This window comes from Ceratocystis lukuohia (genome assembly GCF_044167205.1).
Source record: "Ceratocystis lukuohia strain C4212 chromosome Unknown Supercontig3_pilon, whole genome shotgun sequence".
Lineage (NCBI taxonomy): Eukaryota > Fungi > Ascomycota > Sordariomycetes > Microascales > Ceratocystidaceae > Ceratocystis > Ceratocystis lukuohia.
In genome coordinates, this window is record NW_027263522.1 from 2,435,834 (window position 1) to 2,458,647 (window position 22,814).

At 46.7% G+C, this 22,814-nt stretch overlaps 4 protein-coding genes across 4 annotated transcripts; 3 read left to right on the plus strand and 1 right to left on the minus strand.

Annotated features, from left to right (window-relative positions):
* Window positions 1-18: 18 nt before the first annotated feature.
* HOO65_030615 (Retrovirus-related Pol polyprotein from transposon TNT 1-94) lies at window positions 19-7,327 on the plus strand (the record flags this gene model as incomplete). The annotated part of the gene is made up of 4 exons (XM_071001754.1): window positions 19-80; window positions 146-1,609; window positions 1,703-2,622; window positions 2,949-7,327. 4 exons carry the CDS (start codon window positions 19-21, stop codon window positions 7,325-7,327), a joined length of 6,825 nt encoding a protein of 2,274 aa, XP_070860294.1.
* Window positions 7,328-9,165: 1,838 nt separating this feature from the next.
* Window positions 9,166-11,741, plus strand: HOO65_030616 (protein kinase-like domain; the record flags this gene model as incomplete). Its single annotated transcript, XM_071001908.1, has 2 exons — window positions 9,166-9,227; window positions 9,293-11,741. The coding sequence occupies 2 exons, from the start codon at window positions 9,166-9,168 to the stop codon at window positions 11,739-11,741; spliced, it is 2,511 nt and encodes an 836-aa protein (XP_070860295.1).
* A 1,624-nt stretch (window positions 11,742-13,365) lies between these two features.
* Window positions 13,366-15,557, plus strand: HOO65_030617 (phosphotransferase-like protein; the record flags this gene model as incomplete). The annotated part of the gene is made up of 4 exons (XM_071001970.1): window positions 13,366-13,388; window positions 13,689-13,981; window positions 14,161-14,914; window positions 14,999-15,557. The coding sequence occupies 4 exons, from the start codon at window positions 13,366-13,368 to the stop codon at window positions 15,555-15,557; spliced, it is 1,629 nt and encodes a 542-aa protein (XP_070860296.1).
* A 2,240-nt stretch (window positions 15,558-17,797) lies between these two features.
* Window positions 17,798-22,541, minus strand: HOO65_030618 (Vegetative incompatibility protein HET-E-1; the record flags this gene model as incomplete). Its single annotated transcript, XM_071001769.1, has 4 exons — window positions 17,798-19,924; window positions 19,988-21,845; window positions 21,888-21,937; window positions 21,999-22,541. 4 exons carry the CDS (start codon window positions 22,539-22,541, stop codon window positions 17,798-17,800), a joined length of 4,578 nt encoding a protein of 1,525 aa, XP_070860297.1.
* Window positions 22,542-22,814: the final 273 nt, after the last annotated feature.

The window sequence follows — 22,814 nt, forward strand, 5'->3', positions numbered from 1 at the left end:
AATAATCAACTCTACATAATGGAAAATTTGGATTTCACTGATATAGAAGCAGTGAAGGCTGCAATTGCAGCTATTGAACAGTGTGTGAGATTTGAGAACATGGAAATAGATGGAATGCAATCTAACCTGAATGTCTGGTGGATAGAGTAACAGATGCTGAAAAGAAACGTGCTGATGCCGAAAAGACACGTGCTGATGCCGAAAAGGAGCGTGCCGATGCCGAAAAGAGGCGTGCCGATGCTGAAAAGACGCGTGCCGATGCTGAAAAGATGCGTGCCGATGCCGAAAAGAGGCGTGCCGATGCTGAAAAGAGGCGTGCTGATGCCGAAATAAGGCGTGCCGATGCCGAAAAGAGGCGTGCCGATGCTGAAAAGACGCGTGCCGATGCTGAAAAGATGCGTGTCAGTGCTGAAAAGACGTGTGCCGATGCTGAAAAACAACGCGCCGCTGCAATAGACAACCAAATGGCGGAACACAGAGATATGATGGCTGATGCGTCCCTTCACGAATACATTTACTACTTCTACGCACATGGCTTTCAATCTTTCAGAATGCGTCCAGAAGGAGAACCAAATACTTCCACAGGCCCTACATTTATCCCTGGTCGCAACTGTCCTAGAAAGCTTCTGCCATGGGATGGTTTCCCAGAGCTCCACCAGCAAGAATTTACCAATCTTTCTAAAGCCTTTGATAATAGGCTAATACTTCCAGGACTTTTATCACCTGTTGCCATGCAAGGGATGGCTGAAGTCAGATTTGGTGGTAGTCAACCTTCGATGTTCAACTCCTTGATTATTGAACTACCTGTCAGCAAAATCGCTAATGCCTGGCGTAGGATTGTGTCGGAAGAAGGGGAGGGAATTCAATTCTGCCCAAACAAAGCATTTATCAAAAACGTTTCCAGTCAGTTGTGGGAGTGCGATATGAAGGTCTCGGATGGTGAGGCTCCAGGAGACGGATGGCTGGATTTTTCGAGAATTGGGGCTGATCTTCCAGATCCGATGACTGTTGTATCTGTCTTTCCCTCGCTTGATGATAAACCAGCAAAGCATGCTGCTAACTCACCTCCCGATGCTGACGAAGCGTGGTCAATCAAAGCGCAGTCACCCGAGCGCAACATCAAGCCGAGTGCTACGAGTGTAAGAATGACAAATCAATCGCCAAACATGAAAACCCTTCTTGTCGTCAATCACAAGCCTGCACATGTTTTTACACCAGAATTACTACGGTCTGCATTTGAGAATATTGTTGATTCAGGTAGTAGCATATTTATCGAATCAAGCAATCCTGCGGCAAGTACATCGACGTCTAGCGACACTGAGGAAAAGAAAAGCCAAGATCACCCGGCTGGCTCTAAACTAGTCGCAGAGGCTTTAGTACAGACATACCATGCTATGGTTACACTAGGGATTTCGTATGGCTATATCTCAACTATTCAAGCCACAGTTTTGCTCCACATCAACTACAAAGAGCCATCAGAGCTTTATTTTCGTCTCTGCATACATCAAGAAGACGTTAGTAACATCCCATCTCGCACTGTTGAAGAAACTTCATGTGTTCCTCACAGTCAAATATCTTCAGCACTAGAGAATGGTATCAAGAACACACCGTACGCAATCATGATGACAATGATTCAACTGGCTTTTAATCATGAAAATATTTCACTACAACAAATTGCAAGTATACAGAGCAGCCTTTCTAGATACTATGGGTCTGAAAAGCCACCATCTGATCTATCTCCTGGTTGTGTTAAAGGGCATGGAAACGCAGACTCTGATTCGTCTTCGCTACGAAACCCAGATCCGCACATTTCGCCACCCGATGAAAGGTCATCAGGCCAACACGAGCATGATCCATTCAAAAAGCACAGAGCATATGTAGACCTGTGCCACAATTCTGGCACACATCGTCCCCCTCGACTTGAGTACTGCTCGCAACAGTGTCTCTTGGGTCTGGTCAATGGAGACTATCTTGATCAATCATGCCCAAATGTCGATCTCCACTGCAAAGATCCTGCCATCAAAACTACTTCTACCTCCATCCAGGAAAAACACCCAATCTCATTGTCCCAGCTTGTTGCTATTGTCAAGGCCCAGCTCAACACCAATCTGGACTCTGACTGTGAAGTCCAACACACTAAGTCCGGTCTCTTTGGCATCCTTGTCAAGCTCACAGCTCATCCCTATGGCTATACATTTGTTGGTAAGGGGGTGGTGAACTTTGCCTTGCCATTCATTCAGCACGAGCTAAAGGTATATGATCGGCTGAGACCTGTACAAGGAGACATTGTTCCGGTCTGCCTCGGTCATGTGCCAATGCAACAGAGACTGAATGTTGGGTTCTGGCCTATTAGGCAAATGCTCTTGCTATCATATGCGGGTGAACCGGTCATACAGATGGACCATGATGTTATTAGCAATCTCGAATCTAAACTTCTGACGCTTGGAGTCGTTCATGACAATATCTGGGCGCCGAATGTCACACATGATGTCAAGTCTGGGCGCACTATGGTAATTGGTTTCCATCGATCCCACATCATGCAGCGTTCTCCCGACTCTCCACTTGTTGAATGTGAAGATGCGACTGTGCAAACGAACAAAGGCGGAGATGCTTCGCCAGAAGGTAGACCTATGAAGAGAGTTCACTTGGAAATCTAACGTGAACAACTTTTAACGTGGTACCTAAGGAAACTTCTGCCTGTCCTGAATGTGGAGATGCTTTGAGGTTATAAATGTTGTCCATACTCACCAGACATTATAAATGTGCTGACTTGGTCATTATGTAATGTAACGTATGTGATAAGTGAGCGACGACTGTTTATCAACCCTCTGAATTAAATTTGCAATACAAACAACATAATCTATCTGATTAACTAAAATTAATCACTATACTATTCTCTATTGTCAATAACCTAAGTCACGGTTACCAAGTTGTTGACCCTGATCCAGTTCACCCTTACGTTAGGGTTAGCATCAAGACATCCAAGGCCCAAGCGCTCGACCCAGAACATGGTAGCGATGAACTTCTCAACGCTGCCGAAGACTTTGACATACTTTGGTCATCTGCCGACTCCATTCCACCCATTGAGTTCGCAAGAAGACTCACCAATATTTTTGGGCTCTTCACTTACCTAAAGGCACCCACTGATACAAAGGTCATCATTGCACTACTGGGTAACAAAATCGGAAAGAGAAACCCAGAATGGCTCAACAAGGTCCGAAGCCTCTTCTTTGAGAAGAAACCTGAAGAATGGATGACCCCTAGTGACATGGTACGGCACATCAATGGAAACCTGGGAAGACCAACCTATGCTGTCGAAACCCGCAACACCACTCCAGTTGCAATGGCCACCGTCAACCAAGATGACAAAAATAAAAAGAAGAAGAAAGGCAACTGCCCTCGTCACCCCAAGGGTGTTCATGACGATGAAGAATGCCGAGAGCACCCCGACAACAAGAAAGCAACCGAACCCTCCAAAGCTGTGACAATCGGACGATCATCTGGAACTGCTCTGTTCACCTCCGTCCTATCTTCAATTGAAGGGGATCCCGTTCATCCCGACCTTTGGTTTGTCGACTCCTGTGCCTCCTTCCACATGACAGGAAACAGGAGCCTCCTCGCCAACTTCAAACCAATTGAACGTATACTCATCGAAGGATCAGGAGGAATGCTGTATACACTAGGTGTAGGCAGCATTACGATCAACACCAGAACGTCCACAGGAACAAAAGTCCTGCTGACACTGGAAGACGTCCGGCACGTTCAAGGGCTCAGCAAAAATCTAATCTCCACATCACAACTGTGGCAGAATGGAGGAGTACACTTTGATCAACGGGTTCCTGCACTGAAGGGCCCACACTCCGAAGAGGAACTTGCCATTGTGCGCCCACTTGGAGGCGTTTACCACATTCTGGGTTTTGCTGAAGTTCAGCCAGAACCATCAGCACTCGCCACCACTGCGCAAAACAGACCTCAGCCGATAGAGAGATCAAACACCGCTCCGACAAAACTGAGTCTCTGGCACCGCCGTCTGGGACACATTTCTCCGGCTTACATTCAGAAGGCAGTGTCTCGAGCCAAGGGACTGGACATTTCGGACGCCGATGTAAAATCAGGAGACAAGTGCACCCCGTGCTGGACGGCAAATCCGGCCAAACAGACCTACGGCACAGCTCCTGAGACCCGCACACAGAAGCTGGGCGACCGGATCCATGCGGACCTCATCGGACCCATCACTCCAGCGTCGTCAGAAGGGTACCGCTACGTCCTCCTGATCATCGACGATGCAACGCGACACGTGTGGACAAAATTCCTTGTTACCAAGCAAACAGACAGTGTTGCCGAACATCTTCTTAATCTGATAAAAACACGTTTTGATGGCCGCATCCGAGCCTTTCACGTCGACGGGGGCACGGAATTCAAGTCTCTCTTGAAAACCCTGGAACAGCAAGGGACAGAAGTGCGGATAACACCGCCCTACTCCCCTAGCTCCAACGGTTTGGCTGAGCGATGGAACGGAATAATCACGGAAAGGGCCAGGGCCATGATCCACGACTCCAACCTGCCACACTCTTTCTGGCCATTCGCCTACTCTGTGGCGACATACGTAACGAACCGACTGCCATGCAAAGCCAATGACAACATGATCTCTCCATACGAAGCTGTTTTTGGAATACAGCCCTCGGTTGGACATCTTGTAGCCTTCGGGGCCGCTGCCTACGTGTACATTCCAGAAGAGCAAAGGGTTAAGTCTCAGAAAATGGCTCCGCGTATCAAGAATGGTATCTTTGTAGGATACCAAGGGGACACGACCTACTGGATCTACTTGCCTGGGGAGAACAAGGTCATTTCCTCACGATCAGTCAGATTCGACGAAAACATACGGCCAAGCGTCTCTAACCGTATTTCTCCACATACGACACAGCTAGGTCAAGGGGGCACCTTGAGTTCATCACTCATACCCTCTGGTTCCTTACCCAGACCACGTAACTCACCACCAATTACATCGGAGCGTCTTGCGCAGACTCCTTCACCACCAACTCCATCAGCGCCTCTCGCGCAAACCCCTTTACCACCACTAATTCCATTTGCGCCTCTTGCGCTGACTCCTTCAGCTCCTACTCCACCTGTGGATCCTCTCGGAGTAACGGAAACACCAAAAAACTTTAACTCTATCCTAAACGATGTGAACATAATCCATAAAAGCCAGCCTACTCATCCTATAAGAAGCCACACCGTCAATCGGCATCCAAGGATTCGCAGAACAGCTGCACAGATCGCTGCCGGCATCTCTGTTCAAGCAATTCGAGAGCAACGGAACCTAGCTCACCAGTCAAGACAAGCCGCTGAAGCTGCAGCACACGCCGCACAGGCAGCTGCCAACGCAGCTCTAACAGCGTCCAACGCTACTGAAATCTCGATAATTGCAAACGAGCAAGCAAACAGGGCTGCTGCGGAAGCACAGACATCTGTGGATCAGGCGGGAGAAACAGCTCGGTTTATCGACGCACGGGCTGCCGAGCAACTGCTTGCAATCGAAAGGGCGTCCAGAGCGACTCAAGTAGATGTCACCATCGAAGAGCCACCATCGCCTCCCTGCCCTGCTGTCCTTCCTGAAAGAATCGAACACTACAGTGATGAGACACACGGAGTGGTCCTTCGCCGAAGTCAGAGGCTCGCCGAACAGGACCAATGGCGCCTCGAACAGCAGCTAATCTCCGACACGCCGGAAAGTCCTCTCCCCGATCCGATGGACATGTCGAACTTTGCCTTTGCACTATCGACCATCTCCTCTGATCCAAACACCTATCGCCAGGCCATGAAAACAGATAACTCGACCCTCTGGCAAGAAGCTTGTGATCAAGAAATGAACGTCCACCTTAAGATTCCTACATTTAGCTACAGGATTCTCCCTCCGGGGGCGTCAGCCCTGCCTTCGCGATGGGTACTCCGAACGAAAGATACGCCCGGCCAACCGCTCCGCTTTAAAGCACGATGGGTAGTTTGTGGCAACTTCCAATTAGCATCCGAATTTGAGACCTTCTCTGCAGTTACAAGTGCCGACACACTCAGAACGATCCTTGCTATTGCAACCATTCACAAATGGAAAATTCGGCAAGCTGATGTCACAACAGCTTTCCTACACGGCAAACTCGATCCTAGTGAGAACATATATGTCCGTCTTCTCGACGGATATCGAAAACAAACAAAGGATGGAGATGAGCTTGTAGCTAAGCTCCAAAGGGCGCTGTACGGCCTTCGGCATGCTCCGCGAAGATGGTTCGAATCTCTTGAGAACCTTCTTCTGTCACTCGGCTTCTTCTCTCTCAACTCGGACCCTTGCGCTTTCATCTCGTCAGGATGCATCATTCTCGTCCATGTCGACGACATGTTGTTCCTCGGCCCGACAACTGAACGTCTCCAGGAAATCTACGATCGAATCCATAGAGTCTACCCCATGAAGGGTTTAGAACAAGTCTCGACATACTTGGGAATCCAAATAACTTCGAAACCTGGTGAAACCTCACTAAGGCAGACGAAGTACATCCATGACTTACTCTCAAGATTCGATATGCTGACACCGACCTCGAAGGCTCGATCAGTCCCCATGACTTCACAAGTGTTCTCGACAATCTCGACTTCCGTCGGCACTCCCCTCGACGATCCCGACACTCAACGTTACCAGCAAATTATCGGATCTCTCCAGTGGTTATCATGCATGACCAGGCCCGATATCACATTTGCAACAAGCTTTCTGGCCCGGTACAGCAACCAGCCTACAGAAAGCCACATGGAAGCGGTGAAAGGAATCATGAGATACCTACGTGCGACGAACCTTAGAGGCATTTGCTATTCTGAGAGTGCCAACCAAGGATTAGAGGCCTACACTGACGTGGCTTTCGGTGACCATCTCGATCGCAAAAGCACTTCCGGCTACCTGTTCAAACTTGCGGGCTCCCCGGTCTCTTGGAGAACAGTCAAACAAACTATCCAAGCAGGATCCACGGCCGATGCTGAATACATCGCGGCTACCTTAGCCACCAAACAGGCTCGTTTCCTCCGCAATCTCCTAGACGAGCTACCCGCTCGCGAAATCGCGAATCTACAGCAGCCTCTGGTTCTACACTGCGACAGCACGAACGCCATAGCAAACATGAACCGCCCCGAGATCACGAAGCGATCGTTACACATCGACGCCGCCTATCATTTTGTTCACGATGAAGTCCAACAAGGATGGATCAAACCAGTACACGTCAGCACTCAAGACATGGCGGCCGACGGCTTGACTAAAGCCCTAGATAAAGTGAAGCATGCAGAGTTCACTTGACTTCTCGGCCTCACTGATTTTCAGGTTCATAAAGGCGTGTCAGTAACCTAAGTCACGGTTACCAAGTTGTTGACCCTGATCCAGTTCACCCTTACGTTAGGGTTAGCATCAAGACATCAAGGGTCTTCATCCAAGGCCCAAGCGCTGGACCCAGAACATGGTAGCAATGGATATATGTAGGATAGATCTTAAATGTTGAATCAGTTGGTTTATTAAAGGAGTTAAGTCTATGCTACGTCCTGGAACTATTCCTTATGTATTGTGGTGTCAACCATGTCACGTGATCAGCCACAATAGGTTCGGATAAGTGGGGCACGTATGGGACGCCACTTGACATATATACCACGCCACGCAACAATATATAAACCGGCTGAGATCTGTCCCTGGGACTAGACTTAGATAGACATAGACAACATCAATAATCACTCATTCTCCCTTCTTTCTCTTCTTCACAGGACATTCAGTACGTCCTCCTAATATCTACTGTTATCTATTGACCTCGATAGCCTCCTAACAGGTCCTTGCATTATGTCTGGTCTTGCTGCAGACACTGCACTGCCAAACCTTTGCTCCTTGTGACCGTCTGCGACCACCTCTCGAGGATTCAACTCTTCCCTGCACATCAATATCTATCTGATCAATTGATTGTGATGCTTCCCCTACAGTTAAAGGCCCCTCCCTCTTTTTGTATCCTAGTCCTTTTTCCTCTCCAGCCCCGTCCTACTCTCTTATTCTCTTGTTCAAGTTGTCGAACCCTTTCCTGTTGTAAGACCATCTCGTGCATAATAACAGTCGTTGCCCTCTCAAAATGCTTTATGGCTTCAATTATTGACTCCAGGGAGCTGCTCTTATGATTCCTAATCCTTCCTTGCAGATAGTTAAAATGCGATTGGGTCTCTAGCACTGTCTTTGGGGTCCTGGCAGTCCAAGGGGTCGATGGTATCGTGACCTCTACGGGGGGCGTCGGAGTCCGTAGCTGCACATCAAGCTTCGAGATGACAGAAGGATTAGAAATCATAAGAGCAGTTCCCTGGAGTCAATAACTGTGGCTGTGAAGGATTATGAGTAGGCAAAAACCATCATTATGCATGAGATGGTCTTCCTACAGGAAAGCGTTCGACAACTTGAACAAGAGAATAAGACAATAGGGCCGCACGAGAGGGGGAAAAGGACTAAGATATAGAAAGAAGGGCCTTGAACCATAGGGGAAGCATCACAGTTAATTACTGATGTACAGGTAACAGCTGAATCCTCAAGAGGTAGTCGCGGACGGTCACAAGGAGCAAAGGTTCGACAGTGTAGTATTTGCAGAAAGACCAGACATAATGCAAGGACCTGTCAGGAGGCCATCGAGGTCAATAGAGAATAGTATAGTGATTAATTTTAATTGATGATATAGATTATGGTGTTTCTGTTGTGAATTTAATTCGGAACGTTGATAAAAGTGCATCGCCTGCTTGTCGGTATTGCTTACTTATGAAGCACGTTATTTTGTCATTTTTGCAAGAGAGGGAGTTAGTGAGTTCTATATACTAGTGGCATTACTCAACAAAGAAAGGGTTTATATACAGATATTTAGGGTCATTATATCACGTGTCTGTGACAATCACTACGCCACCCGGTCCCTTACTACAGCCACAATCTCTGTGGCAAAAGAAATCAATATTTAGGTTGCAGGATGGATGCCTAGAGTTAGCGCCCTGTTATAGTGACTTTTTGGAAGATATAAAACTTGGTTGTTTTTGAATCCTGTTGTTTTGTTTCCATAACAGTTACATCTCCTTCTCAATGATCCAGTGCCACCTTGGCTCTAAAGACGAAATAATCAACCCTACATAATGGAAAATTTGGATTTCACTGATATAGAAGCAGTGAAGGCTGCAATTGCAGCTCTTGAACAGTGTGTGAGATTTGAGAACATGGAAATAGATGGAATGCAATCTAACCTGAATGTCTGGTGGATAGAGTAACATATGCTGAAAAGAAGCGTGCTGATGCCGAAAAGACACGTGCCGATGCCGAAAAGACACGTGCTGATGCCGAAAAGGAGCGTGCTGATGCCGAAAAGAGGCGTGCTGATGCCGAAATAAGGCGTGCCGATGCCGAAAAGAGGCGTGCCGATGCTGAAAAGACGCGTGCCGATGCTGAAAAGATGCGTGTCAGTGCTGAAAAGACGTGTGCCGATGCTGAAAAACAACGCGCCGCTGCAATAGACAACCAAATGGCGGAACACAGAGATATGATGGCTGATGCGTCCCTTCACGAATACATTTACTACTTCTACGCACATGGCTTTCAATCTTTCAGAATGCGTCCAGAAGGAGAACCAAATACTTCCACAGGCCCTACATTTATCCCTGGTCGCAACTGTCCTAGAAAGCTTCTGCCATGGGATGGTTTCCCAGAGCTCCACCAGCAAGAATTTACCAATCTTTCTAAAGCCTTTGATAATAGGCTAATACTTCCAGGACTTTTATCACCTGTTGCCATGCAACGGATGGCTGAAGTCAGATTTGGTGGTAGTCAACCTTCGACGTTCAACTCCTTGATTATTGAACTACCTGTCAGCCAAATCGCTAATGCCTGGCGTAGGATTGTGTCGGAAGAAGGGGAGGGAATTCAATTCTGCCCAAACAAAGCATTTATCAAAAACGTTTCCAGTCAGTTGTGGGAGTGCGATATGAAGCTCTCGGATGGTGAGGCTCCAGGAGACGGATGGCTGGATTTTTCGAGAATTGGGGCTGATCTTCCAGATCCGATGACTGTTGTATCTGTCTTTCCCTCGCTTGATGATAAACCAGCAAAGCATGCTGCTAACTCACCTCCCGATGCTGACGAAGCGTGGTCAATCAAAGCGCAGTCACCCGAGCGCAACATCAAGCCGAGTGCTACGAGTGTAAGAATGACAAATCAATCGCCAAACATGAAAACCCTTCTTGTCATCAATCACAAGCCTGCACATGTTTTTACACCAGAATTACTACAGTCTGCATTTGAGAATATTGTTGATTCAGGTAGTAGCATATTTATCGAATCAAGCAATCCTGTGGCAAGTACGTCGACGTCTAGCGACACTGAGGAAAAGAAAAGCCAAGATCACCCGGCTGGCTCTAAACTAGTCGCAGAGGCTTTAGTACAGACATACCATGCTATGGTTACACTGGGGATTTCGTATGGCTATATCTCAACTATTCAAGCCACAGTTTTGCTCCACATCAACTACAAAGAGCCATCGGAGCTTTATTTTCGTCTCTGCATACATCAAGAAGACGTTAGTAACATCCCATCTCGCACCGTTGAAGAAACTTCATGTGTTCCTCACAGTCAAATATCTTCAGCACTAGAGAATGGTATCAAGAACACACCGTACGCAATCATGATGACAATGATTCAACTGGCTTTTGATCATGAAAATATTTCACTACAACAAATTGCAAGTATACAGAGCAGCCTTTCTAGATACTATGGGTCTGAAAAGTCACCATCTGATCTATCTCCTGGTTGTGTTAAAGGGCATGGAAACGCAGACTCTGATTCGTCTTCGCTACGAAACCCAGATCCGCACATTTTGCCACCCGATGAAAGGTCATCAGGCCAACACGAGCATGATCCATTCAAAAAGCACGGAGCACATGTAGACCTGTGCCACAATTCTGGCACACATCGTCCCCCTCGACTTGAGTACTGCTCGCAACAGTGTCTCTTGGGTCTGGTCAATGGAGACTATCTTGATCAATCATGCCCAAATGTCGATCTCCACCGCAAAGATCCTGCCATCAAAACTACTTCTACCTCCATCCAGGAAAAACACCCAATCTCATTGTCCCAGCTTGTTGCTATTGTCAAGGCCCAGCTCAACACCAATCTGGACTCTGACTGTGAAGTCCAACACACTAAGTCCGGTCTCTTTAGCATCCTTGTCAAGCTCACAGCTCATCCCTATGGCTATACATTTGTTGGTAAGGGGGTGGTGAACTTTGCCTTGCCATTCATTCAGCATGAGCTAAAGGTATATGATCGGCTGAGACCTGTACAAGGAGACATTGTTCCGGTCTGCCTCGGTCATGTGCCAATGCAACAGAGACTGAATGTTGGGTTCTGGCCTATTAGGCAAATGCTCTTGCTATCATATGCGGGTGAACCGGTCATACAGATGGACCATGATGTTATTAGCAATCTCGAATCTAAACTTCTGACGCTTGGAGTCGTTCATGACAATATCTGGGCGCCGAATGTCACACATGATGTCAAGTCTGGGCGCACTATGGTAATTGGTTTCCATCGATCCCACATCATGCGGCGTTCTCCCGACTCTCCACTTGTTGAATGTGAAGATGCGACTGTGCAAACGAACCAAGGCGGAGATGCTTCGCCAGAAGGTAGATCTATGAAGAGAGTTCGCTTGGAAATCTAGCGTGAACAACTTTTAACGTGGTACCTAAGGAAACTTCTGCCTGTCCTGAATGTGGAGATGCTTTGAGGTTATAAATGTTGTCCATACTCACCAGATATTATAAATGTGCTGACTTGGTCATTATGTAACGTAACGTATGTGATAAGCGAGCGACGACCGTTTATCAACCCTCTGAATTAAATTTGCAATACAAACACCATAATCCATCTGATTGACTAAAATTAATCACTATACTATTCTCTATTGACCTCGATAGCCTCCTAACAGGTCCTTGCATTATGTCTGGTCTTGCTGCAGACACTGCACTGCCAAACCTTTGCTCCTAGTGACCGTCAGCGACCACCTCTCGAGGATTCAACTCTTCCCTGCACATCAATATCTATCTGATCAATTGATTGTGATGCTTCCCCTACAGTTAAAGGCCCCTCCCTCTTTTTGTATCCTAGTCCTTTTTCCTCTCCAGCCCCGTCCTACTCTCTTATTCTCTTGTTCAAGTTGTCGAACCCTTTCCTGTAGTAAGACCATCTCGTGCATAATAACAGTCGTTGCCCTCTCAAAATGCTTTATGGCTTCAATTATTGACTCCAGGGAGCTGCTCTTATGATTCCTAATCCTTCCTTGCGGATAGTTAAAATGCGATTGGGTCTTTAGCACTGTCTTTGGGGTCCAGGCAGTCCAAGGGGTCGATGGTATCGTGACCTCTACGGGGGGCGTCGGAGTCCGTAGCTGCACATCAAGCTTCGAGATGACAGAAGGATTAGAAATCATAAGAGCAGTTCCCTGGAGTCAATAACTGTGGCTGTGAAGGATTATGAGTAGGCAAAAACCATCATTATGCATGAGATGGTCTTCCTACAGGAAAGCGTTCGACAACTTGAACAAGAGAATAAGACAGTAGGGCAGCACGAGAGGGGGAAAAGGACTAAGATATAGAAAGAAGGGCCTTGAACCATAGGGGAAGCATCACAGTTAATTACTGATGTACAGGTAACAGCTGAATCCTCGAGAGGTAGTCGCGGAAGTTCACAAGGAGCAAAGGTTCGACAGTGTAGTATTTGCATAAAGACCAGATATAATACAAGGACCTGTCAGTAGGCAATCTAGGTCAGCAGAGAATAGTATAGTGATTAATTTTAGGTGATCAGATAGATTATGGTGTTTCTATTGCGACTTTAATTCGGAGGGTTGATAAAAGTGCGTAGCTCACTTATCTGCATCGCTCGCTTATCACACACGCTGTCAGAATAATCTACTGAGTTCAGTTTTTCACTTGTCAAGTCACTCGTGATTCTGTACAACTGCCCGTGGAACCGTGCTGGTATACAGATTGATCGAATTCGTGAAGCTTGCCTCTTTATTCCTTTTTCTAAAGTGTTAAATTCTTCTATCATGCACAACTAAGCTCAGGTATTCATGTTTGGGCTTACCCAGGGTCAATCCGACTAAAGGCAGATTCCTCACAATACCTATCCTCCATGTAGCTCATCCAACACACGTTAATACTTATTCTCTTACTTTTGTGTAGGAGAGTTCGGAGAGTTCTATGTCTAGGTTTTACATACTAGTGGTGTTACTTGAAAAAGGGTTTGTACACTGATACTTAGGGTCATTGTATCACGTGTCAATGACAGCCTCAACGCCACCCAAGTCCCTTGCTACAGCCACGCGGCAGAATCTCCACAGCGAACTACATCATTATTGGGGCGTTTTGAATCTTGATAACTAGTTGTTTGTTTTATTTAACTAACAGTTAATTTTCCTTCTTGATAATCTAATAGCTACCACCTTTTCTCTAAAGACGAAATAATCAACTCTACGAATTGGTAAATTTAGATTTCACTAATATAGAAGCAGTGAAGGCTGCAATCGCAGCTTTTGAAAAGTGTGCGAGATTTGAGAACATGCAAATAGACGGGATCCAATCTAACCTGAATGTCTGGTGGATAGAGAAAAAGATGCAGAGGTTGCGGAGGCAAAGGCTCGAGCTGATGCCGATAAGAAACGCGCTGTGGAAAAGGACTCACTCATTGCAGAGGCTAACGCCCGTGCCGATGCCGAAAAACAACGCGCTGCCGAGAAAGACAACCAAATCGCAAAACAGAACGCCCTCAATGCCAAGGTGTCCCTTCACGCATACATTTACTACCTCTACGCGCACTCCTTTCAAACCCTTAGAATATGCCCAAAAGGCCCGGAAACCACTGCCGCAGGCTCAACGTCTGTTCTTGGCTATTCCTTCCGTCAGTTCCAGACACTTGTGTGCTGCAAAGGATGGCTGAAGAGTGGTTACATGCTAGTGAAAATGAATCTTCGAGGTTTTGTTCCCTCGTTATTGAAACCCCTGTCGCCAAAATCGTTAATACATGGCTTCAAATCGTGTCAGAAGGAGTGGAGGAAGTTCAATTCTGTACAAACACAGCATATATCAAGGGGTTTTGTGAACAGCTGCAGGAGCGCAAGATGAGGGCCCCGGATGGTGAGAGTTCAGGAGACGAATGCGTAGATATTTCGAGTATTGGGGCTGATATTCCAGAGCCGGTGACCGTCGTATTTGCCTCTGCCTCGCGTGGTCGTAGACCATCTCTAGATATCTCGAACACGGCACGTAATCCAAAGCGGCCTGCCAACTCACCTCCAGATTCTGACGGAACGCGGTCGATTAAAGCGCAGTCACCTGAGCGCAACATCAAGCCGGATGGTACATGTGTGAGAATAACAAATAAATCGCCAACGTTGAAAAACCTTCTTGTTATCGAACACAAGCCTGCGCATGTTTTCACTCCAGATTTACTCCGGTCTGCGTTTGAGAATATTGTTGATTCAGGTAGCAGAATATTTATCGAATCAGCAGATCCTAGAGCCAGCCCATCGACATCTGGTGACACTGAGGAAAAGAAAAGCCAAGATCACCCGGCTGGCTCCAAACTAGTCGCAAAGGCTTTAGTGCAGACGTACCATTATATGGTTACTCTCGGGCTTTCGTACGGCTACATCTCAACTGGCCAAGCCACGGTTTTGCTTTACATCAACTACAAAGAGCCATCGGAGCTTTATTTTCGTCTCTGCATCCACCAAAAAGACGTTAGTGGCATCCCATGTCGCGGTTCAGAAGATCCACCAGCTCGGGACAGTCAGATATCTTCAGCACTGGAGAATGGCATCAAAAACACACCGTACGCTATGCTTACGACAATGATTCAACTGGCTTTTAATCGCGCAAATCTTTCGGTCCAATAAATTGCAAGCATACAGAATAGACTTCCTCGATTCCATGGGTTTAAAAAGCCACCGTCTGATCCATCTTCCGGTTCCGGCAAAGGAAATGAACGTGGAGACGCTGGTTCGTCTTCGCTACGAAACGCATATCCGCAACTTCAACCACCCGATGGAAGGTCGTCAGGCCAACGTGAGCAAGATCCTTCTAAAAAGCACGCAGCAAATGTAGACTCATACAACAATTGTGTCACATATCGACTTCCTCGACTTGAGTACTGCTCGCAGAAATGTCTCCTGGGTCTGGCCAATGGAGGCTATCTTGACCAATCATGTCCAAATGTCCACATTCACCGCAAGGTGCCTGTTTTCGAGTCCTTTCCTGTCTCCGTCCATGAAAAGCATCAGATCTCGCTGTTCCAGCTTGTTGATATTGTCAAGGCCCAGCTCGATACCAATCTGGACTCTGACTGTGAAGTTCAACCCAATAAGTCTGGTCTACTTGGGATCGCAGCGACCAAGAACTCTGCACACTTGCAGATTTTAGTGGATGAAAGAACTCTCCACCATGCATGCAACTTGTCACAATCAAATAGAGGGTAGATTTTTGGCAGCTCTCCATAATTTATAAAATGGTTCAAAGCTTCAAGCTTTGCTGTAAATATCTATGTACTCAACCCTAACCCTAATCCTTTAACTAGCACAACGGCATACAAGGTTAGACCAATAGCATTGTCAAATCACATCAACTATCCAATGGATAGCAATAGATTATTGTGCAGCTCGCTGTCTAAGCAGATTCAGGAACATTTCTTCACTCCTGCATAGTGTTGAACAAATGACTAACCAGTTTCTTGCCGGCCGCGACGGCTCATGTCTTGGCAAGTTCTAGGCTTTGAATTTAGGTAAGCTATGGCTAGAACTTGAGATGCTTGTTTTCACAGCTACACCTATAACAGGGGAAAGTATAAAAACACGACAATCATCAGAGATTAGCATATAAGATCTTAAGCAAAAGAATTAGGTATCAAGGCGACGACACAGGCCAAAGAGAGCCCGATTATTAGAAGAGTGAGCAGTGAAGGTGGAGGAAGAAAGAGAAGCAACTGAACTAATGAACATCAATGTGCGGGTAGCGGCTGGATCGTCAGGAAGTCGGCAAACAAGGACAGTAGATGTGACTGAAGGAAGCACATAGCAAAACAGACAAAAAGTTCAGGCATAAGGCAATAACTGGTCAAGGAGGAGTCTGTGTATCTCTAGGAGCCTGATGCTATTGGGTGGGATCATTGGCAGTAGTTATATGCCGATTCCTATTTTGCAGGTTAAGCAAGTGATGACGTTACACGTCTTATCGTCATACTTATCAAGTGCATTACTGTCTTTTGTGTCACCTCTCATGTGTTATCTTGTGTAACATCTGCATGTCTGAGTTCTATTCTTAGAAGTGGGATCCATACGTAGTTCTCCACTCTAGTGTTATTTCTTCTATTACAGCATATGGTCAGCTCTGAAAGCTTTGATGGGCTTACCTATCCTTTGTATACTGTATAGGCATACCCCATTTGTATTTCAAGTTGTCGCCTGATGTGACGTAGTATTTCGTTTTGGGAAGGTGAATAGGGTAAATGTCTGATTCATTGCCATTCCTCTTGGCAATATCCCCTCCTGCACATAGTTGATGTAAGTGTTTAAACAGCTTTGGGTTAAATTGGATGCGGTGTGTCTTTTCACTTAGTGTACATTCTTCTCAGCTTACGGTTGCTTGTATAGGCAGAATTTCCATTTGTGTCTTAGTACGTTAAACATGCTTTCATGGCAGATGTTCTTTGATTGTCATGCATTGAGTGAGTGGCAATGTGTAGCAACCACTAGGATCGTTGAAGTAGGCATGTTTGCGACCTTTGCTAATGCATGCAACTCGTGCTTAGTGACAAGCTTCATTCTTTGGACGCGAATTTTGGCGAGATATTGTAATAAAATCTTCCTAAAGCATACATTCCTTACACCACATATTTCTTCCCACTCCAAAGATCATCCTAACACATTGAAATGGCGTTCTTGGCAACTAGTAAGGAGCCTACCTGTTTATTGTCATATATAATGGCAGTAAACGATCATGATAAAATTTGCGCTAGAGGGTCCTTGATAGAGATTAAAACGGCAACTACATGCTTTGGTCACTTTTATACCTTCATTTTAAAGAGAGGGGGTGGGAAACTTCTCATAGAGCCAAATAAGACTACTCTTTTCTTTAGATGTAAGGGCCTGGTAGGACTGAATATCAGCTCCAGATGAATGAAATTACTCCCTGTCTGTGATCCTTATCTTCAGTGATGTTTAACTTGAACTAGAGAGACAGGTTAGTTCAGCACTGGTTAGAATAGCAGAATATCTGGTAAGCGATATCTGGATTCTGAGATGTGTCTGGCAATGGCAGGGGGAATTAAGCATTTAGCTAGCTGGTTAACTGTCAAATATTGAGACGATCAAAGTCCTTCAAATTATTCTACAAAGTCCATGCACTTTATACCATAATTTACTAAAACGCTCACATTATAAGACGTACGCGTGCACTAGGCTCTAGTTTCTGCGTGTAACGTTTACAGAACTTTGAGAGAAATATGTAATATGTCACAAAGTAGACTAACCATCAAGTCTTGGTGTAATAAAACTATAAACGATGTACAAAGTCTGAGGAAATTATGGAAGAACAAGATTATTTAGAAAGATAGTCTATAAGTATGTACAGTTTAATCCAGAGCATCATCCTTAACATAATACCGCTGTCTAGCCTAGGGGAGCTTCATCTTTATACTAGGCTCTTCAAGCTAGTCAGAAGATTAAAACCCTATGATGATGACACGACCAGACCCAGTACCGAGCCCTAGTTTTGCGTGGCATACTGTGGATGCAGCAGCCCGGAACGATGGTGGCATCCAAAGCAGCCTTTGTCCATTCTCCATGATCCATGATCCATCTCCATTGATACTGTATGTGCAAGATTTAGAGCGAAGCGAAGAAGATTTGCTAGCTGGCAGCCCGGATGCTATCATTGCTCCATCATTTGAGAATATCTTTGGTGTCATGCTACTGCCATGGTCCGTAAGAGTCTCCAGACACGCACCAGAAGTCGCATCCCAGATCTTGGCTGTGCTGTCATCTGACCTTGATGCCAGTCGCTGTCCATCATTTGAGAACACAACTGATGCCACACTACGGCCATGACCCTCAAGGGTCTGCAGACACGCACCAGAATTCGCATCCCAGATCTTGACTGTGTTGTCCCAAGACCCTGATGCCAGTCGCTGTCCATCATTTGAGAACACGACTGATGCCACACTACGGCCATGACCCTCAAGGGTCTGCAGACACACACCAGAAGTCGCATCCCAGATCTTGACTGTGCTGTCCCAAGACCCTGATGCCAGTCGCTGTCCATCATTTGAGAACACGATTGATGACACAGTACGGTCATGGCCCTCAAGGGTCTGCAGACACGCACCAGAAGTCGCATCCCAGATCTTGACTGTGCTGTCATAAGACCCTGATGACAGTCGCTGTCCATCATTTGAGAACACGACTGATGTCACGTAATGGCCATGGCCCTCAAAAGTCTGCAGACACACACCAGAAGCCGCATCCCAGATCTTGACTGTGCTGTCATCTGACCCTGATGCCAGTCGCTGTCCATCATTTGAGAACACGACTGATGTCACCCAGTTATCATGGCCCTCAAGGGTCTGCAGACACACACCAGAAGTCGCATCCCAGATCTTGACTGTGCTGTCATCTGACCCTGATGCCAGTCGCTGTCCATCATTTGAGAACACGACTGATGTCACCCAGTTATCATGGCCCTCAAGGATCTGCAGACACGCACCAGAAGTCGCATCCCAGATCTTGACTGTGCTGTCATAAGACCCTGATGACAGTCGCTGTCCATCATTTGAGAACACGACTGATGTCACGTAATGGCCATGGCCCTCAAGGGTCTGCAGACACGCACCAGAAGTCGCATCCCAGATCTTGACTGTGCTGTCATAAGACCCTGATGCCAGTCGCTGTCCATCATTTGAGAACACGACTGATGCCACACTACGGCCATGGCCCTCAAGGGTCTGCAGACACGCACCAGAAGTCGCATCCCAGATCTTGACTGTGCTGTCATAAGACCCTGATGACAGTCGCTGTCCATCATTTGAGAACACGACTGATGTCACGTAATGGCCATGGCCCTCAAGGGTCTGCAGACACGCACCAGAAGCCGCATTCCAGATCTTGACTGTGCTGTCATAAGACCCTGATGCCAGTCGCTGTCCATCATTTGAGAACACGACTGATGCCACACTACGGCCATGGCCCTCAAGGGTCTGCAGACACGCACCAGAAGTCGCATCCCAGATCTTGACTGTGCTGTCACAAGACCCTGATGCCAGTCGCTGTCCATCATTTGAGAACACGACTGATGTCACACAATTGCCATGGCCCTCAAGGGTCTGCAGACACGCACCAGAAGTCGCATCCCAGATCTTGACTGTGCTGTCCCAAGACCCTGATGCCAGTCGCTGTCCATCATATGAGAACACGACTGATGACACACTGGCAACATGGCCCTCAAGAGTCTGCAGACACGCGCCAGAAGTCGCATCCCAGATCTTGACTGTCTTGTCATCTGACCCTGATGCCAGTCGCTGTCCATCATATGAGAACACGACTGATGACACACTGGCAACATGGCCCTCAAGAGTCTGTAGACAAGCATCCCAATCTGCTACAGCTCTTGGCTTCAACTTAATCCAGTCTGGTTCTTCGTGCGCAAATGTCCGCCTTATTATGCTGTTGGTAGGGCTGAATACAAGCGCTGATGCGTAAACTTGCAGCGGGGCAATTTCAATCCCCCCTGGATTGGATAAGAGAAATCGGCTAGCATCTTTGACAATATCGTGAAGGTCCGTTGATGCTTTTTTCTATTGTTAAATGTTAAACATTGCCTTTTCCAAATTCTATGCACTTCTTGCGGAGCCACTTACCAGACAAGTTTCTAATTTTCTAATTGCTCGCACTCCAGTATAGATGTTACCCATAAGACTGAGAGCCTCCAACCACTGAAGATACTTTTCTTTGAAGAAGGCCAGTATTTTATCGTTTTCACTGGCTATAACATTTGCAGATGAGTCATGAAGATGGTCAACCCAAAATATGCAAGAATATTGAATACCAGCCAATGGGTCAGGATCAGGAGCCGCTGAAATCTCACTTATAAGACATCCCGGGGCCTGCAGGTTGTAAATATCGCGTTTTAATGTTTGTTGAAGCAGTTCCAGCGATCGTACGAGGACCACCTGATGTTGATGCGAGATGCCAGAAGGCAGTACCTGGCCTAAGGCTTCACCCAGGAAATAGTCTTTTGCTGACTGGTGTACAAAAGAGACAGCATTGTTGTGAAGAGTAAAAAATGACGCACACGACGCGACGACTTCTTCTATATCCTTTATGTTGAAGTCTTTTAGGGCTTCAACCATAGCGCGTAGCTCTTCTAACGTGATCGGTCGGTAGACAACAAGAACTTTGGCAATGACCTCCTTGTACAGTTGAGCATGTGGCGACTCGGAGATCTCCTTTAGCATTTGTCCGTACAAAGCATCAAGCCCAGGCGGAAATGACTTTAGCTTAGCTAGGGTTTCCCATCTTCGTGTTTTTGAGCTGAAAAGCTCTTGACAAACTAGGGCCACCCACAGAAAAGTGCCATGAGAATTCGATTGCAAATATTCCAAGACGGCGTCCTTCACCTCGTCACCGTATCCCTTCTTCTGCACAAGCTGATTCACCTTGTACTTAATAAAAAAGTTGACTGCCATAGACACTGAATCCTCGTTTATTTCAAGGTGTATCTTGACTCTTTGTGTGGCATCATTTAGACTTTGCTCGATTTCCGGCCGGTTACGGCTTGATACGATCCATTTGGCACTCGAGGTCTTGATGAAGTCAAGTAAGAGCCCCTGGCCCACAGCACACTCATCCAAGGCATCGACGATTAAAATGGCATTCTTCATGCTTGGATCCTCCAGCATAGCAGTTGCTATCTTGCTGATATGATACCAAGCACCTTCATTTTCAAATTGGTTCTTGGCAGTAGGATCGTACCCCTTTCGCACATGCTCGATAAGTTGTGGATTGAGTTTTGTAAGGTGATAGACCAGGCCGCGTAGCACAGATGTGGCCGTATTTAGTCGACTACCACCCGTGTCTTGGCAAAAGAAATAGTAGGGTGACGTTGAATGGTCTGACTCCAACTCATTGATGATGCCACAAAGAAGCATTGTCTTGCCCTTGCCGGGATCCCCTTTGATCCAAAGAATTCGGCTTTCCGCTTCGTTTTTGAACTTCTTGAAGCCCTGGTGCTCGAGAATCCATTTGTATGAGTCTTTCAGCAAGCCGCCTTTTCTATTTTCGATAATCTCCTTGTCTATCCGAGGATCGGTTACGTAAAGTTCCCGCAGACATTCATTGTTCTTGTCGTCTTCTCGCGCCTTTGCTTGTTGTTCTGCTAGGCTCTGTACCGCTGTATGGATGTTTGCCACGTTGGCTTGCATAGCAGCTGTTGAATCGTTGAGCTTTTGCATTTGCTGTTGGCTCTCTTGGGTGTTGTACTGCTCTATATCATGCTGCACAGCCTTTTCGGCTTCCTTGATGCTAATGACCTGGCCTGCCCAGTTGTCGATCAGAAACATATCCCTTATAAAGCCAACGACCTTATTGCGACGGTAGAGACAGATGCTTCTAATCTGATACGAAAGGAGCTGTTGAAAGAGCTGTGTGATGCTCTCCTCCAGCGCGTCTCGTAGGACAGTCGCGGCTGTACTTTTCTTGTTTTTGTCAAGCAGCAAGCTGGTCAAGTTCCAATACCATTCTATTCTGCCTAGAACATACTGGATTCCTTGGCGATTTTCCAGCGCTTCGGTGATGGGATTTTTCAAAACCTGCTTGATGTTAGCCAAGAACGGAACGCTTTATGTTCTTTTACATGGGCAAGTGACATACCTCTATCCCAAGGCAAACGGTTGCCCATATCACAGCGGCTTCTGGGGCAGCGCGAATAGCGGTATCCACGATTCCCATGACAGCCTGGACTGCTTGCCAACCACGATCAAGTTCTTGCTTGACAGAAGCCTCTTTCTTCGTTCGTTCGATCCCCCTCTCAACAAACTTTCTCATTTGATGCGGTGTGACCGTCGGCTTCGCTGTCGCCTTGCCTTCGGTTCGGTCAGTAGGTTCAGCGCTATCGTCGTCGAGCTGGGGTTCGGAGAGAATAATCGACTCGAACGCTTCCACCAACTTTGGCTCTTCCGATTTTAAACCTTGGTACGCATTATCCCAAATTTTCTTTTGCAGAGTATGCAATGGCACTGACTCGGACTTGGCTGGCGGTGGGGAGATCGTAACTAGTGATGGCGATCCAGCTGTTCCAAGTGCAGGCTGTACTGGAACCGACGAGGAGGCGGTCGTTGATGTAGCTTGGCTTGACCTTCGAATAGGCGCCTTTCCCTTTCGGAAGCGACGTTTGAATGAGCTGCGAAATCCCATATTTCTGATTCTCAAGGAGCGTGTATGGCAATAGCAAACAAATGTTAAACTTGGATAATGAATCTGTCAAAGTTTCGAGTTTTTGGTCAGGATAGGAGAATTTTTGTTCAGTATAGGAAAGTTCTTGATCCCAGAAGCGGGGAGAACTGAGTTGGCGCCCAAGGCTAGGTTGGGTGTTTGTTGGACCAATAACATGGTATCGCTTCAGTGGTGACCCTCAAATATACATGCATGGCTGCCAGCCAATGAGCCAATACATGATATGCACCATGG